Here is a 16,678-nt window from a genome sequence, read left to right on the forward strand (position 1 = left end):
CCTGTCATTATGTCCTGACAGTAGAATATGAGACAGATAATCTGTGAAAAAATCAAGCTCCTCTGGCTCCTCCCAGTGATCCTATTGCCATTTGCAGAAATTCATCCGCTCCCGGTAAGAAACAACCAATCAGAGCTGCGGTCCGTAACTTTGTTTGTGTTCAAAATGTAGAAAAATGTATATAATAAGTGAGTACACCATGAATCCATTTTCCAAACCGTGTTTTTAGCTTGTCCTGAATCCCTAGGGTGCACCTATAATAAGTGTTTATATTCAGACTATTTTAGATTGCTTCAGGGGGTACCGCGGCGGAGTAACCCAGTACCTTTGTGATTTTTCATAGACATAAACAGAGAGAAGTAGTTCTGGCTACGATGTTCTTCCGCAAGACGCAAGCAGTTCTGTTTATTAACCGCTAGAGCGTCAAAAGTTACCCACCGCAGCTTTAAGTGCTAACTCTTAAGGCTGTATGCATTTTATTTGATCAAAAATAGTAAAAAAAAATAATGTAAAATATTATTATAAAGTTTTTTAGCATCATTTCTGAAGTCTTCAGTGCATGAACCTCAGAAATCATTCTAACATGCTGATTTAGTGCTGGATTTTTATTGGTACTCAGTTATCTATATTTTTGCTGCTTAATATTTCTTGGAAACATTTTTATGATGCTTTGATGAATATAACGTTTAAAAGAACAATTTATCTGAAGTATAATTTTGACACATTATAAATGTTTTCATTTTTATCAATTGAAAGCCTGTGGAATAGCTTAAATTGGTCAGTATAAATTAGATTGGGGGCTTTAAAGGCCCAGACTGAGAGTTCTGGAACTTAATACCTCAAAGTAGAGATTTTCCTACAAGGTGACTTTATTGTTAGAGCAGGAGATTATAAATCTGAAAGAGAAGTGAAGTAATATCATAACTTTTTTATAGATATGATGTGTCATTTGTGGAAATACTTTCAGTATTCTGAGAAGAACTATCTGTCATTTCTACCGCATAATGTAGCTCCAGTCTGGATCCAGAACACCTGAGAAGAGATGATGCTGACCCTCAGAGGACCCCAGATGATGCTAACCCTGAATCAACAAACAGAACTAACAAATATTGCTACAAGTGTGACTGCATCATATAATAATTATTAATTATTAATAATATTAATAATGTTCATCGTCTGACTGACTACGCCTTGTATTAATTTTTCTAAAAATCCTGACAGTCACCACTAGGCTACTACTAAATATTGTAGAAACATAATTGTCTGTAAAGTTGCTTTGAAACGATTTGTATTGTAAAAAGCCCTATACAAATAAACTTGAACTGAATTGAATTGAACTGTATGCTAAATAAAAACAGTAATTTCTATTAAATAACACTCACACATGCATCAAACATTGAATGGTTGTATATCATGTTTTCTGAATTTATTGAAATGTTTTACAACATTGATAATAATCAGAAATGTTTCTAGAGCAGCAGAACAGCATATTAAAATGATTTCTGAAGGGTTTTGTGACACTGAAGTCACACACACACACACACACACATAGTCGTGGCCAAAAATATCAGCCCCCTTGGTAAATATGATCAAAGAAGGCTGTGATAATTGATCTGCATTGTTAATCTTTTGGATCTTTCTTTGATCTTTTTTTTTTTATCACACAGATGTATCCTTTCATTGGATAATAAGAATTTAAAATGGGGGGAAATATCATTTTTGAATAAAGGTTATTCTCTAATACACATTGGCCACAATTAACGCCACCCTTTTATTTAATACTTTTTGAAATTTCCATTTTTATCACACAGATGTATCCTTTCATAGCATAATAAGAATTTAAAATGAGGGAAATATCATTTTTGAATAAAGGTTTTTCTCTAATACACATTGGCCACAATTAAGGCCACCCTTTTATTTAATACTTTTTGAAACCTCCATTTGCCAGTTTAACATGTTTACATTTTCTCCTATAATGCCTGATGAGGTAAGAGAACACATGGCAGGAGATTCCAGATAATTCCTTCATCCAGAATCATTCCAGAATCTTTAGATTCGCAGCTCCATGTTGGTGCTTCTTCTCTTCAGTTCACTCCTCTCATTTTCTAGGGTTCAGGTCAGAGGACTGAAATGGCCATAGCAGAAGCTTGGTTTTGTGCTCAGTGACACATTTCTGTTTTTTTTTTTTTTTTTTTTTTTTGAATTATTGTACGATTGGAATATCCAAACATGGCCCATTTTAAGAATTCTAACAGAGTCAGTCACTTACTGATATCTTATCTGTTGGTATTTGATGGAATCCATGATGCCATATATCTAAAGAATATGTCCAGGACCTCCAGCAGAAATATAGGCCCACAACATAAAAAATACAGCTGTATATTTCATTGTACACATGGGGTACTTTTTGTCTCTGTGTTCACCAAACCCACCTTGATTGATTGCTGCTAAAAAGCTAATTTTTTAGATCAATCTCACCATAGAAGCCAGTCCTGTTTGAAGTTCCAGTCATGTCTGATAACTGAATATGCCATTTCCATATAACATAATTTACGGGTGTATTTCTGTTTATTTCCATTTCAAATTGCATTATGGGACTTTGAGCTCTGCTGCAACTGCCTTGGACAGCACAAGTGACGGTGCAATTTGCAGTAGTTTTAAATGTTATATTGTCTGGGTTCATCTTGTGTATACCATTTTGAATTTCCCTTTGCTATTGCTAACTCTAAAGTAAGCTAACTTAACGTTCATGAACTGCTGTTATTAACCAACCCTTGTTTAGGGAGATTAAAGAGCTGTTTTTTTCTTAGAAGATTTAAAACCAACCAGGTTTGTATGAGTTGTTTTTTGGAATATTAGGTCAGAGCAAGTTATCATTGTTATTATCGTTATTTTGCTTCTCCATTCTTTGTGGCAGTGGGTCTGTTAATTTCCATTACTATTGTCAGTATTTTTATTTGAAGCGGGAGATTTTGACCGCTTAAAAAAAAAAAAAAAAACAGCATCTCCTCTGTGTTAACAAGCTGGCTGTTGTAACGGAAACAGATCAATTTAGCTCAAAGGGAATCATTTAAGATTTTAAAGGGAATTTGAACAGAATCACTGTTTCACGGCTGCGTCACTGAGACGCCCTGCGATTCAGTGAACGAGCCGTTTAACATCAAATCTGTGCTGGATACTAATATCCAAACTATAGTGAAACGCTATCAATTAGCACAGTAACAAGATCGGCAGTTTAAGACATTAACTCGTAAGCACAAAACACAAGATACTTCTCTTTTCAATATGAATAAGGCTTTATTAGTTAAATCTAATACATATAAGCTAATCTAACACATAAACGCACGCACTCACACATTCACACAAGTTGCAGGAAGATCGAAAGTTAGGGAAAGATGAGTTTAAGAGAATGGAAATATGGAATCCCAAGTTTACAGCAATACGTTAAATTGCATAGACATGAACAACCATCAATCACGTAATTAGCCCTCGCATTGAGTTCCTCAATGTGACTAAAATTATATTAGATACACCAGCACAACAAATATCTTGGGATAAATTGCCTTCATTTCCTGTGAAAGGGACTCCCATTGAAAGGGGTATCCCGGTGTCGCTGATTGGCTGGAAGTTCAGTAGTGGCTGAATGACGTCTTGGGAAGCCCGTGGTTGTTGGGCGTTGGCTGAAAGTGCAGAGTCGTGTGCGCTGGTTGAAGTTGAACGGGATCCCGAGGTCAGGCGTCGGAGACTCGACGTTACAAAACTTAACTCAGAACACGAAACTCTCAAACGGAAAAGAAAAGAAATAAAGTTTGACGAGACTAGGTTGTGTTCCTTCTCATTGTGGCTAAGTAGCAGCAGGCATGCAGGCTGAAGCACGCAGGAACAGTGATGACAAACAGCATGGCTAGAAGCTACAAGCTAGCAGAAGCATAGCTAGAGACTAGAAGCAGACTCTAAAAGCAGACTAAAAGCAGAGAGCAGGCATGACTGATAGCACAAGCAAGGCTAGAACTAAAAGCAAGATTTAATGGTGTCCAAAGTATTTAAAGTGGCCTGTTGGCCACACCTCAAATGTTGTCTTGACCAATCAGATATTGTCTATCTTACCAAGCATGTGGTCCGAATTTTCCTGCCTCGCAGGGTCTAATTTTGGACATGATTCCTATTACCAGGTTATGATATATCTTACAAATAAATGATTGTCAGGACAATATCAGGCAAGAAAATTCAATCACACACATACCAGACATGACTATGTATCCTTCATCTATCCCATAGTTATTAAAAAAGAACATACACAATAAGTGATTATAACATGATAGTCAAATGTGTGGGTTACACATAAATGAATATGGAGTGAAGCGATGGACTGATTCATTTATAAGTCTTTTTGAGTTCATTCTGGTCCATATATATGTACAAAAGCAGTTTCTTTGCCATTCCCATGACAAAGACTTTTCTGTGAAGACAGAGGTTTAAAGCCCTTCCCCCCTTAGGAATTTCAGTCTGGTTCTGCAAGGTGGGGGGAAGTCAATAGAAGTGTTTAACTCATGGGTTTCCATGTGATGTCCAGCGTTGCATTTCAATTATGAACAACAAATTTGACAATCTCTTCTGCAAATTAAAATTGTCAATAATTGTTCTAGTGGTGTTAATGTTGAAAGCTGTTGTGTGCACAAGTTGGTTGGTCATCTTGCTTGGTTCTTGTGGTACTAGAACTGATTTATGACTTCCTGAGGAATTCGGCTCGTGTTCCAAACAGCTTTGATAGACTCTGTTTGATATCTTGTGTCAGTCCATAAACATTGTTAAAGTAAGCTTTCTCATTGCTAGCCATAGTTTGCTGCTCTGTCTAGTCGATCTGCTGTTCCTGCTTTTTTTTTTTTTTTTTTCTGCCTTGCCTCTCGTTACTCAGTAGCCCACATCTACCAGGCGGCTGTCTCTACTCACCTGTGCATTGCCTTCGGCTACGGCTTTCCAGCACTGATCTGCCACTGATCTCCGCATCAAGGCGCTCTCCTCGGCCACCAAGCCTTCAATACCCCCACGTTTCTTGGGCTTTGCCAATTTTTATCGGCGATTCATCAGGAATTTTGGCCAGGTAGCTGCACCCCTAACGGTGCTCACCTCCATTAAGGTACCGTTCACCTGGAATACTCAGGCTCAGGAGGCCTTTGATAATTTAAAGTCCCGGTTTATCTCTGCTCCTGTTCTCTCTGTTCCAGATCCTGAACGGCAATTCATTGTTGAGGTGGACGCGTCAGAAGTTGGGGTAGGCGTGGCCTTGTCCCAGCACTCCAGTAAGGATGGGAAGGTGCATCCTTGTGCATATTTTTCCCATCGCCTTAAACAGGCTGAATGAAACTACGACATAGGTAATCGTGAGCTATTGGCGGTGAGGTTGGCCTTGGGTGAGTGGCGCCACTGGTTGGAGGGCTCGGCGCTGCCCTTCTTGGTCTGGATGGATCATAAGAACTTAGAATATATCCGTTCGACCAAGAGGCTGAGTCCGCGCCAGGCCCGCTGGGCACTCTTCTTTGACCGTTTTAACTTCACCCTTTTGTACCAGCCTAGGGCTAACAACGTCAAACCTGATACTCTATCCCGTCAGTTCGAGCGGCCAGGAGAGGAGGTGCCTACCGAGACTATACTCCCGGATGGAGTAGTGGTGGGGGTTCTCTCCTGGGACGTTAAGCAGCTGGTGGAGGAGGCCGGACAAGGGGTGGAAGTACCAGTTGAGTGTCCGGTGGGTCGGTTGTTTGTGCCGGCAGTGATACGCCCTGAGGTCCTTCAGTGGGGTCATGAATCTAAGGTCACCTGCCATCCAGGAATCAGGAGTTCTCTGGCTGCCATCCTTCAGTGATTTTGGTGGCCCTCAATGGGTCAGGATGTCAGGCAGTTTGTATTGGCTTGTTCTGTTTGTGGTCAGAACAAGGTTTCTAACCTTCCCTACTTTGGCCAACTTCAACCCCTGCCCATTCCCTCTCATCCCTGGTCACACATTGCCTTAGATTTAGTCTCTGGCTTGCCTGTCTTGAATGGTTACACTGTTATTCTCACAGTGGTGGATCGCTTTTCTAAGGCGGTTCATTTTGTGCCCCTACCCAAATTCCCTTCTGCCACGGAGACAGCACAACTGGTAATTGACCACGTCTTCCGTATCCATGGCCTTCCGGTGGACTTAGTCTCTGACAGGGGTCCCCATTTTTTCTCCCGTTTTTCGTTTTTGGAAAGAATTTTGTTGACAGATTGGGGCCTCTACAAGTCTGTCATCAGGATTTCATCCCCAGACCAACGGTCAGTGTGAACGAGCCAATCAGGATCTCCACTGCCTGGCATTCCGTAACCCTGCCTCCTGGAGCCAACAGCTCACTTGGATTGAGTATTCCCATAATCCTCTTCCAGTAGCATCCACATGTATGTCACCCTTTGAATGTTCTGTTGGTTACTCTCCTCCCTTATTTCCCTCTCAGGAACCCGATGCTGCAGTTCCGTCTGTCCTAGCCTTTGTTCGAAGATGTCGTTGCATCTGGAGGAAGGCTAGGAAGGCCCTGGTCCAGGCCTCTAGACGGACCAAGGCAGTGGCTGATCGCAACCGGATTCCAGTGCCCCGTTATGTCTGTGGTCAGAAGGTATGGCTGTCTACCAAGAACCTGCCTCTCAGGGCTGTCTCTCGCAAATTGGCACCCAGGTTCATTGGCCCATACCAGATCACCAAGGTCCTTAATCCGGTTGCGATACGGGCTCAAGTTGCCCTCCTCTTTTGGTCGGGTTCATTCTGTTTTCCATGTATCCAGGGTTAAACCAGTTTTAAGGTCCCCCCTTAATACCAACAGTTATTCCCCGGCCCCCGTCTCCCTCGTCTAGTGGATGGTTCTCCTGTCTATTCTGTTAGGAGATTACTAGATGTTCGTCGTCGTGGCAGGGGTTTTCAATACCTGGTGGACTGGGAGGGTTACGGTCCGGAGGAGAGAAGTTGGGTCCTGGCTCGGGTTATTCTGGATCGGTCGCTGATCAGTGACTTCCGCCGTAAACATGGTAAGCCTCTCCCTTAGGTCACCTAGTGGCGTCCTTGGGGGAGGAGGAACTGTCATTATCTCAGTGGGGGCTGAGGCTTTTTCTGTCCTGGAGCACATGATTTGGGTTTTGCTGGTCCTGCTTTTTTTTCTTTTCTGCCTTGCCTCTCGTTACTCAGTAGCCCACATCTACCAGGCGGTTGTCTCTACTCACCTGTGCATTGCCTACGGACTCCGGCTACGGCTTTCCAGCGCTGATCTGCCACCTGTTCCCCACTGCTGTGCGGCTGTTGCTGTAGGGATCACCAAGCTGGCCATTCATGCAGAGTGCTGACTGTCTCGTGCTCCAGCTGATTAAGTCCTCTGAGTTTATCAATAAAACGTTGTGATGAGTGGGGAGGGGCCGAGGGATGTGGGATCGAGCGAGGCAGGTGGAGTGATTGGGAAATGAGTGACACCTGCGACCCGCCACCAGTCTCGAGTCCCACAGAGGAGATGGAAGGATATAAAACTGGAGCGATGACAGTGAAGGACAAGAGAGGACCAGGCCTGGGCTTTTAGTTATGTTTGCTTTTTATTTGTGTGCATCAGTCGTCCGTGAGGGGCTGATGCGCTGTTTTGTGTTTATTTTGAAGCATTAAAATATCATTTGGATTGTCCACCATTTCCTGCCTCCTTCTTCCCGATGATTATGGAGATTTTATTATTACAGTGGTGCCGAAGCCCGGGAGGAAGAGGGACACGCTGCTGAAGATCCCTCGCCGCTGTGGTGAATCTGCGGTACCCTCGAGCTGGCGAGGAGTGTGCCGCCATGGACGCTCGAGGCGGTGGGCTGGAGTGAGTTGCCGGGGACGCCTCCTTCTTCCCGATGATTATGGAGATTTTATTATTACAAACGTGTCCAAGGATCCTGTTCCTTTCCCTGACAGTTAACGTGTTGATGTGCGAAATCAGTGGTGTCTTTTGGGGGGCTAAATGTTAAATGAAGGATCTCTTTTAAAGTAGGGCCATTTTGAGTGAGCGAAAACCCTAACTTAATCCAACATTTATATTTGTTAGTAAGGTTAAATAAACTGTTGCTTGCTGCAGGCAGGTCTGCCATATCTGTGTTTGGGAAAATATATGGGAATCAGAGGAGTTTCTACAGATCCAATAAAACTCCTCCAGGGCCTGATGGAGTACTTTGCAGAGGAGCCAAAGGAGCTGCTGCTAAACGAAGAAGTAAGCACACAGCATAAAAAAAACTCATAATTTTATTGGAATTTGGTTTAGTAGGTGGAGAAAGTAGTAACACACTGATACCAATGTTACCACTGCCGATACAGAGTCCTGAGCATTGCAGGGAAATTCCACAGAAAAACAACATTTTGTGATTCAGATATTTCTTTGTCTTCACCTCTCTTTTAGGATACCTTAGCAGAACTGCCAAGCAACCTGTGCATCATAGTTGTGGGTAAGGATATTCATGTCTGCTCTTAAATTTTTGAAAGTGCTGTATATTTGTTTCATTGATTAAAAAAAATATATATATTGTTGTTATTTACATGTTTTGCAGTTGAAGAAAGATACAAAATATCAGTGGATGAAGTCAACCACATTATCGGCTGTTCTCTGATTGCTGTCAGCTATTTGTTCAGCCTCTTCTATGTGCTGAACATCATGTACCCCAAAGGGAGCAGCCCTGACTCTGGAATTTATCCAGAGGTAGGCCTATATTTTTAAACAAAGTTCTTTTGTACATTTTATAGTATACTTTGTTTTACAATGCCATGCCAAAGTGACATGATACATTTTTTTGTGTTGTCACAGGAGCCTGCTGGGTATCAATCCAGAACGTGGGTCTAAAGCAGAATAAAAGGGCACAAAATAGTAGAACATTCCAACAAATCTGCTTCGATGCCTGTCAGACCTGAGTGACTTCCAGAATCCTTGGAAGATTTAAAGGTCATAACACAAACTCCTTTGTTACTCACACTGTCTTATTCTGTTGAAATCTTGTACATTTGGCACAACTCTGTAAACTCAGCTGCTGGCTGAGACAAACCGGCCGCTCCTCTCTATCAGGTAATGTTACCTGCAGGCAGGAAATAACAGCAGAGAGAGAGAGGAGGAGGAAGAACTGATGCCCGAGTTCTTCATTCTTTTGCAAATATTGCCCAGTATTGTGATGTCAGATATTGAGTTTGTATAGTGACTTTGCTGTTGTAAACTTTATTGTTGCTGCTCTAGCAAGTTATAATTAAAATATGAAATTCTAGTCCTATTCTGAATTTTAAAACAACCACGGAGCTAATATGCAAACCTTAGTGTTTGTTTATTTATGGTAAGTCATATTGTCATCTCAATATATCAATGTTATCACACATCGCAGATTTTTCTCCTATCATGCTGGCTGTCCTTACACCCTAGCTTGTTTCATTTCTCATTTGGTCGGTTGTTTGCTAGGATGGCTGAATTTGCGATGCAGTGAAGGGCTTGGCTTAATTTAACTAAAGTCATAGATGAGGAAGTGAAATGCCATTTATGTTCCAAGTTCATTTCTTGGGATACATGTTCAATGCTATTTAAAGCACCGCAGCAAGATCCATTTGCTAATTAATATTTTTTTTGTTTTTGCTTAACAGCCATAGAAGTAGCATCTGGAACGGAGAGAAAGGAGTGTTGTGTGTTTGTGTGTCTCAGTCTCAGTCTCAACAGGCATGCTATTGTACTCCCATTACCAACTAGGCACTCAAAACGATAGACTTGTTCAATTGTGTTTTGTTCTTAATACTTCATTATGTTTACTGTGACAAACTTTTATAGTACAAACATGTTTTTTTGGCAGCATATTCATTATTTTTCACACAGTAGCAGTAGAATGCATGGAACACTTTTTCTCGCTTAATCTGCACTCTGTTCCTGAACTGGGTTGGGTTTGTTTCAATGCTATTATGGACAGCAGGGTTCATGTTGTCTTTTCTAACCGTTTTCTAACAGGGTTTAGAAATTTTTAATGCGTGCTTCAGTCACGTTAATCTGTGAAATTGGTCATTTTGTCCCAAACTAGTGAAAATCTAAAACAATGATTCAAAAAAATATATTTTTTGAGAGATGTCCCAATGTTGTTGTTTTATCTACACTACTTTAATACAACAGTGGTTTGACAAAATATTGGATATAATTAAATAATAATAAATGAATTAACATTTACCATTTCATGTAAGAGCATTTATTTCAGCCTGTGTTTATGACCAAACTGTCCAAACACGCATTACATCTGTATTGTATTGCATTACATCTCTAAGATGACACCAAGAGCTTGTGACGGTATTTGGCCTTAGAAAAGTTGCCAGGGGTGCCAGGGGTAAAAACCACCACAATTATTGACTTTAAATACATCATCAGCGATATTACATATAATGATGACACTATTATATTAGATGGAATAAATGAAAAAAGGAACAACAGGGAAGTTGATTCAAAAGTTTTCCATTCATAATCAATTCCAATTCATTTACTTCAATTCAGTACATTATACTTAACACAGTAAAAAGAAAAGAAAAGAAATAACTGGAAATAAAATAATAAATCGCAACTCGAGCGCCAACATAAATACAATGAAATCTCCCTACACCAAAAACCTCCTCAAAACACACTACATATAATGCCCTTAATTAGCATTGAAATCACCATCATAACTTCACAACCAATTGGAAAATGCTCTCTCTCTCAAAAACTAAATTTTACATGCGAATTACTTCCAATAACTTCTTAATGCTTTACGAAATTTAATGAGGGAATCACATTCCTCAAAATAGAAATCCTAAGCAATAATACACAAAAGACTGCAGCATTAAATGTAGTATGAACACATTAATGCAAAGCGGGCTACCACAACACTCACAAACCGTGCGCTAGTGTGACCATGACCTGGAATAACCCGCACACCTAACCAAGGCGAGAGAGAGAGAGAGAGAAAGAGAGAGACGCAATCATACTTCCTTAAATAACTTCCTACATGGTTCCCCGTATATATGTCTTCCAGCCAATTCTATCAAACCTTTACAATTAATTCAAAATGCGGCAGCAAGATTAATTTTTAATGAGCCAAAAAGAATACACGTCACACCTCTGTTTATCAATTTGCACTTGCTTCCAATAGCTGCTCGCATAAAATTCAAGGCATTGATGTTTGCCTACAAAACTACCATTGGCTCTGCACCCATTTACCAAAATTTGTTACTTCATACTTATGTCCCCTCTAGAAGCTTGCATTCTGCAAGTGAACGTCACTTGATTGTGCCATCCCAAAGAAGCACAAAGTCACTTTTACGGACTTTTAAATAAAATGTTCCCTCCTGGTTGAATGACCTTCCCAACTCAATCCGAGCAGCTGAGTCCTTAGCCATCTTCAAGAATCGCCTTAAAACAAACACATCTCTTCCATATTTATTTGACCCTCTAACTTTATCACTCAATATTCTAATTCTATTCTTAAAAAATCTAACTACCTTTCTAATCTTTTTTATTCTATATTTATTTTCATTTTTTATGCAATTATATATATGTGTGTATGTGTAAAGACCTTTTATTCTATGTTTTCTTTTTATTTATTATATCATTTAAAACCCCATGCTACGTGTACTGTGTTAACCTAACTGAGAATTTTATAGCACTTATATATCATTGCTCTTTTTGTTGTTTTTGATTGCTTCCACTGTCTTCATCTGTAAGTCGCTTAGGATAAAAGCGTCTGCTAAATGAATAAATGTAAATATAATTAAAATGTAAATATACGCTCAAGAGCGACACCCCCAGTACTAAATAGAAAACCACAAATCAGTGACGACGTTCACAAGCTTTAGAAGGCTTACAAGGGGTTTATATTAGGGATGCACCGAATCTGAATACCGAATCTACTGTTTAAGATTCGGGTGAATCCGAAACCGAAAACCGAATCCTACTTGCATCCTTATTCCATTAACACAGTAAAACACATTAATGAAGGAAACAACGTCCACAGCAATGTAGTTTTCATTTTATTTTATTTTAACTGTAAAAAAAAAAAAAAGAATAGGCAACATTATGCCAGGATGACAAGTGAGAAAAACTTTTTTGACAAAAAAATGCTTACCCAAGTAAATAGCCAAAACCTTTCAATAAAAGTGCAGCAATGCAAAGAAAAGTGTTTTTCTTTTCTTTTTAAAAATCAGAATATGTTTGGTGACTTAACTGATATTAATGTTATTGAACATTAACTCAATAAAAATGGATAGTAGGCTGTTTAGTTTTCGTTTATAACAGTAGGATAGGCTATGATTAGAACAGTGTCCAAATATTACGAAAAATATTACGGAAGATCACAGGCATCTCCTGCATCATAATTAAATTAACGTAAAACCTCTAATCTTTCACATGAAATGAGAGTTTAATTAAAAAATATAAAAAATAAAAACAAGATGCTATGCATTAACAGGTGACAGCCGGTTGCGAGTGTGGGAACGAATGTCCCCAGCAGTACTGAAAAGTCTTTCACTGGGCACAGAGGTAGATTTTTGCCATTTTTGCCAGCAGTGGAAATCGCTGCTGGTTTGTCTTCCCCCACTGAAGAGGGTCCTCTCTAAGAGGAATCAAAAAAAAAAAAACGCTTATCTCCATGTTTGCACCTGATGTGACTGGCTGGCTCTGTATTGCTACGGTCAGGGCCGGCGCTCCGCACACGCACATCACGCACTGCGCGTAGGGCACCAAGTGCTTGGGGGGGGGGCACCAAAAAATCTGGGTCGTGAAAAAATCTTCACAGGCTATTAGTATGAATAACAAATAAAATATTTCTAAAAGCATGTTAATATACAAAAGCAATACAAAAGTAATATAGGCCTAGACCAAATTAGTCGAGAAAAAGGTGAATCTCTGTGCCAGTCTCCCTCTGGTGCCCCCCCTTCCCCACCTCCCAGTGGTCTGTTCGATTATGCATCAAACAATGTCAAATTTGGCAGACACCAACCTCAGACATGGCCTCGAAAAGGCACCAAGGGTCGGGGGCGGAAAAAAGAAGAGACAGCTGGATGATGCTCGCGCGTCGCTTGCGTGTAAGACAATATTTTAAATAAAAATGTTAGGTTACGACGTTATTTTTTCAGTAATGCGGTAATCGAACTAATTACTTTTCCCGTCGTTACAATGCCGTTAACGTTACTGAACGTTAAATGCGGTGCGTTACTATCGACCGGCAACCTCATTCATCGACTGGCTGCTTGAGGCTGGCTGCAGAAGAGAGTCAGTCCCATAGACTCCCCATGTTAAAATGCCCAACTTTACAGCAGAAAAAAAATGTTTACAGCCTGGTTCAAAAAATGATTTTGGTCTATATTACTAATTTTGCCCTTCATGACAACTGTGAGGGGGGTGAATTTTTTTATAACTCATCCATTTAAATTATATTAAGCCTTAAAGTTCTGCATAATTAAGCATTTGTGCTTAGGGCACCCAAATGGCTAGCGCCGCCCCTGTCTACGGTATAAATCGTCCCAGGCGCTCAAGATTCCTGAACAGTTTAGTTTAGAGCGAACTGTCGGGCCGTGTTGCTATATATATATATATATATATATATATATATATATATATATAAACACCTTCATGCAATCAATGGCCGTGCGACGTCGACCAGTGTAGCAAAAGCTAAGGAACCCGTTTTTGCCAAAGACACAAGGATTTGGACCAGAACTTCCTATGGGCCTAGGCCAAATCTGGCCAAGACGATTTTTGCTATCTGGGCACTGCTGATATTTTCAGTGCAAACATGCCTTATTTATATGTAAATTATGGTAATACAAAAAAAAGTAATTTTTTTTTACAAAGACAACATTATTTGTGATATTACCACCATCACCTGATTCACAACAATTAATTAGCGCTGCTATCCAAGCAAGGGGCTTTCACAATCATTAGCACTGTTTTCCAAGAAAAAGCATATTAAAACCCCTTACTCTAAGTACAGAACAATTCCACCATTAGCATTTCCTCATTTGAGCAACAAAGAAAAAAATATGACTGATTTATGTGCTTCAAACATTAAATGAAAGTAGCATGGGAACAAATTATAATATGTGCTTTTGGCTGTGATTAATTAAAGTGGCTCTGTTTATACAGTAATTTATGCAAATACATCAAAATGAAATGATAATGATTGCATGTATTCCAGATGTCCACAGCAGCATGTCTGTGTGTTTTCTTTTACACAAATTCTTTAGAATGCATGTAATAATACTAGCACATGGGAATGTTTTTTTGCACATGTGATAATCATAAATCCCATGTGTAAATCTGCTATACGACTATGTGTGTCTGTTTACTCGTATGTCTTTCACTGTTTCCTAAGCCCATAAATTAGGGCACCACACTTTCTTTATCAGGTTCATCTAGCTCCCAGAGTACATTCTAATCAGAGTATTGATCTGAGCTGCAGAAGCTCAAGTGGAGAGTGACTCTAATCCCCAGGCTTAATTTACTCCCAATGAGACACTCTCAAGGTTATCCACACCAACCACAAAAGACAAGAAGAGAGGACAGGCACTAAGAGAAAATAATGAGGAAATTATTGCACAGATAATAGATATTTCACATCTAAAGTTATTTCTGTTGCAAAATGTACAACATATTTTAGATATATAAGTAGACAAGCAATTTTATTTATTTATTTTTTCATTTATTTTAAGGACTATTGCTGCTTTCTACAAATTAAAGCTGCCATAATGCGAGAGTGCTTTAAAGGGGCCAGCCATTGCTATACAGATGTTAGGAGGATTTTATTTTTTTAGCACATTGTTATGCGGTTACTAGGGTTTTCTGGGTAGTTGCTTACTGATCAGCATGCGAGTACAAAGCTTGAAAACATTTATATCCCATATTGCATTAGAATTTAACCATTTGAAACAAATAATGCAATTTACTGGATAATTATATGAGTGGCCCTCTGTGGTACGGTATTTGTGATATTTGCCATTTGTGTCATTGGTATGTGTACATTCAAGCCACTCTGTTTTTAAGATACTTTATCCACCCAATGCATCTGGATTGTAGACCCAGTCCAACAGACTTGTCAATAGATAAAACACAAAGCATAAAAAAGTGTAAAATACACATTTAAATAAAACCTCTCTTCAGCAACCACAATGATTAGTGGTAACATTCATGTTTTGCTCCAAATTTTAAATGGCTTACTTCTCACTGTCTCTTCACAGTAAACTGGGATAGGAGAAACTATAATAACATTGAAAAATGTACACACTTCACATGTCATCGAGGACATAGGATCTTACTTGGGTAGTCTTTTGGGTGCAATTTCTCTGACCAGTTCCCATAGAATGTGACTCTGTATTTGGCAGTTCCACAGGCACAGCAGTCCAGCAGGGGTTTGTCTGTGGTTTCTCCATAAATTGCCTCTAAATGACAAGGTAGGGTGGGTGGATTGTTACAAATATATATATATATATATATATATATATATATATATATATATATATATATATATAGCTTTAAGCTTCAAATAAGTGCTGCTTGCAAAGTGCCAAACCATCTAGCTGGGAGTAATGAAAGACTTACCTTTCTCACATATCCGCTTCGTTAGCGATCCTTCATCCTGGAATGAGATGATCTTCCTCTGAACAATACTAGCTCTGCAAAGATGAAAGAGAAATGAGAGAAGGAGAAGGAGAAGAGAAGTTGTAACTTGCAAAACAGAACTCTGAAAAGCAGCAATCACTCCCTCATGGAGTGATTGTAATCCCCCTCAAAAATAGGCAGAGATTTTGAAAAATAGGCTCAGATTTTGGCGACACACTGGCATTAAAATTAGCACTATTTCTGTAAAAAGCAATTGCAGAGAATGGTTAAATATATGAATTAAAATGCTACTTTTTATGCCTTTTTAATTTCTAAATTAAAAAGGCATAAACGAGTTTCAGATTTATGCAATATTATAAACTATGCTGCAATCATAATTTGCCTTATTTTTGTCAATGGGTGTTCAATCTAACACTGTCTGTTCTGATATAAAGGTTCAACATAAATGTGGGCCTGACATGGGACATGGGCCAGTGACTGCTCTCCAGTTTCCGGGTCTCCATTTTATGATGCTGCTGTGCTGGGTCTCCACTGGATATTTTAATTAACCAGCAAGATTTCATCAATTAGCTTCATCAGAATTACCATTTTGGTCAACAAGAGTACTACTGGTGAACAGGATAGCTATGCTGGCCCAGAAGCTAAACCATCACCAAACCATGCTGACCAAATCTTTAAAGCAGGGTGAACAGTGGATTTAAACTGACATTGAGAAAAAAAGAAAAAAGAAAAAAAAAAACACATTTTGTTGAACCTGGTTGCACAGTCCAAGAATACAAAGAATGTAAACAAGAAAGAAAGAGCAAGACTCTGGTTAGGCAGATGTAATTAAAATCGGATAAGTGATCATGGACATAGTTAAGCTCTGGGATCCAAAAGAGTTGGTGAAGCCTCTTTACATGGTGCATCTCAGATACTTGTGGCAGCCATGGAGGTCTTTATAAAGCCTGGAAAAATCTCAGACTAGAAAAAAAAAAAAAAAAAAAAAAAACCTTCCTCTTCACACATTGAAGCTCTCATCTCAGGAACAAGCCTGGCATTATTGTACTGAGAGC

General features: G+C 39.4%; 1 protein-coding gene across 1 annotated transcript in view; it reads right to left on the bottom strand.

Annotated features, from left to right (window-relative positions):
- Positions 1–16,678, bottom strand: part of LOC113118547 (spondin-1-like) — a 199,962-nt gene that overhangs the window by 141,320 nt on the left and 41,964 nt on the right. Inside the window, exons 4-5 of the mRNA XM_026287803.1 lie at positions 15,603–15,676; positions 15,320–15,442 (exon numbers count right to left, since the gene is read on the bottom strand). Of these exons, the coding sequence (XP_026143588.1) occupies positions 15,320–15,442; positions 15,603–15,676 (197 nt within the window). The remainder of the gene's footprint in view (positions 1–15,319; positions 15,443–15,602; positions 15,677–16,678) is intronic.

Source organism: Carassius auratus, chromosome 18 (genome assembly GCF_003368295.1).
Source record: "Carassius auratus strain Wakin chromosome 18, ASM336829v1, whole genome shotgun sequence".
Classification (NCBI taxonomy): Eukaryota; Metazoa; Chordata; class Actinopteri; order Cypriniformes; family Cyprinidae; genus Carassius; species Carassius auratus.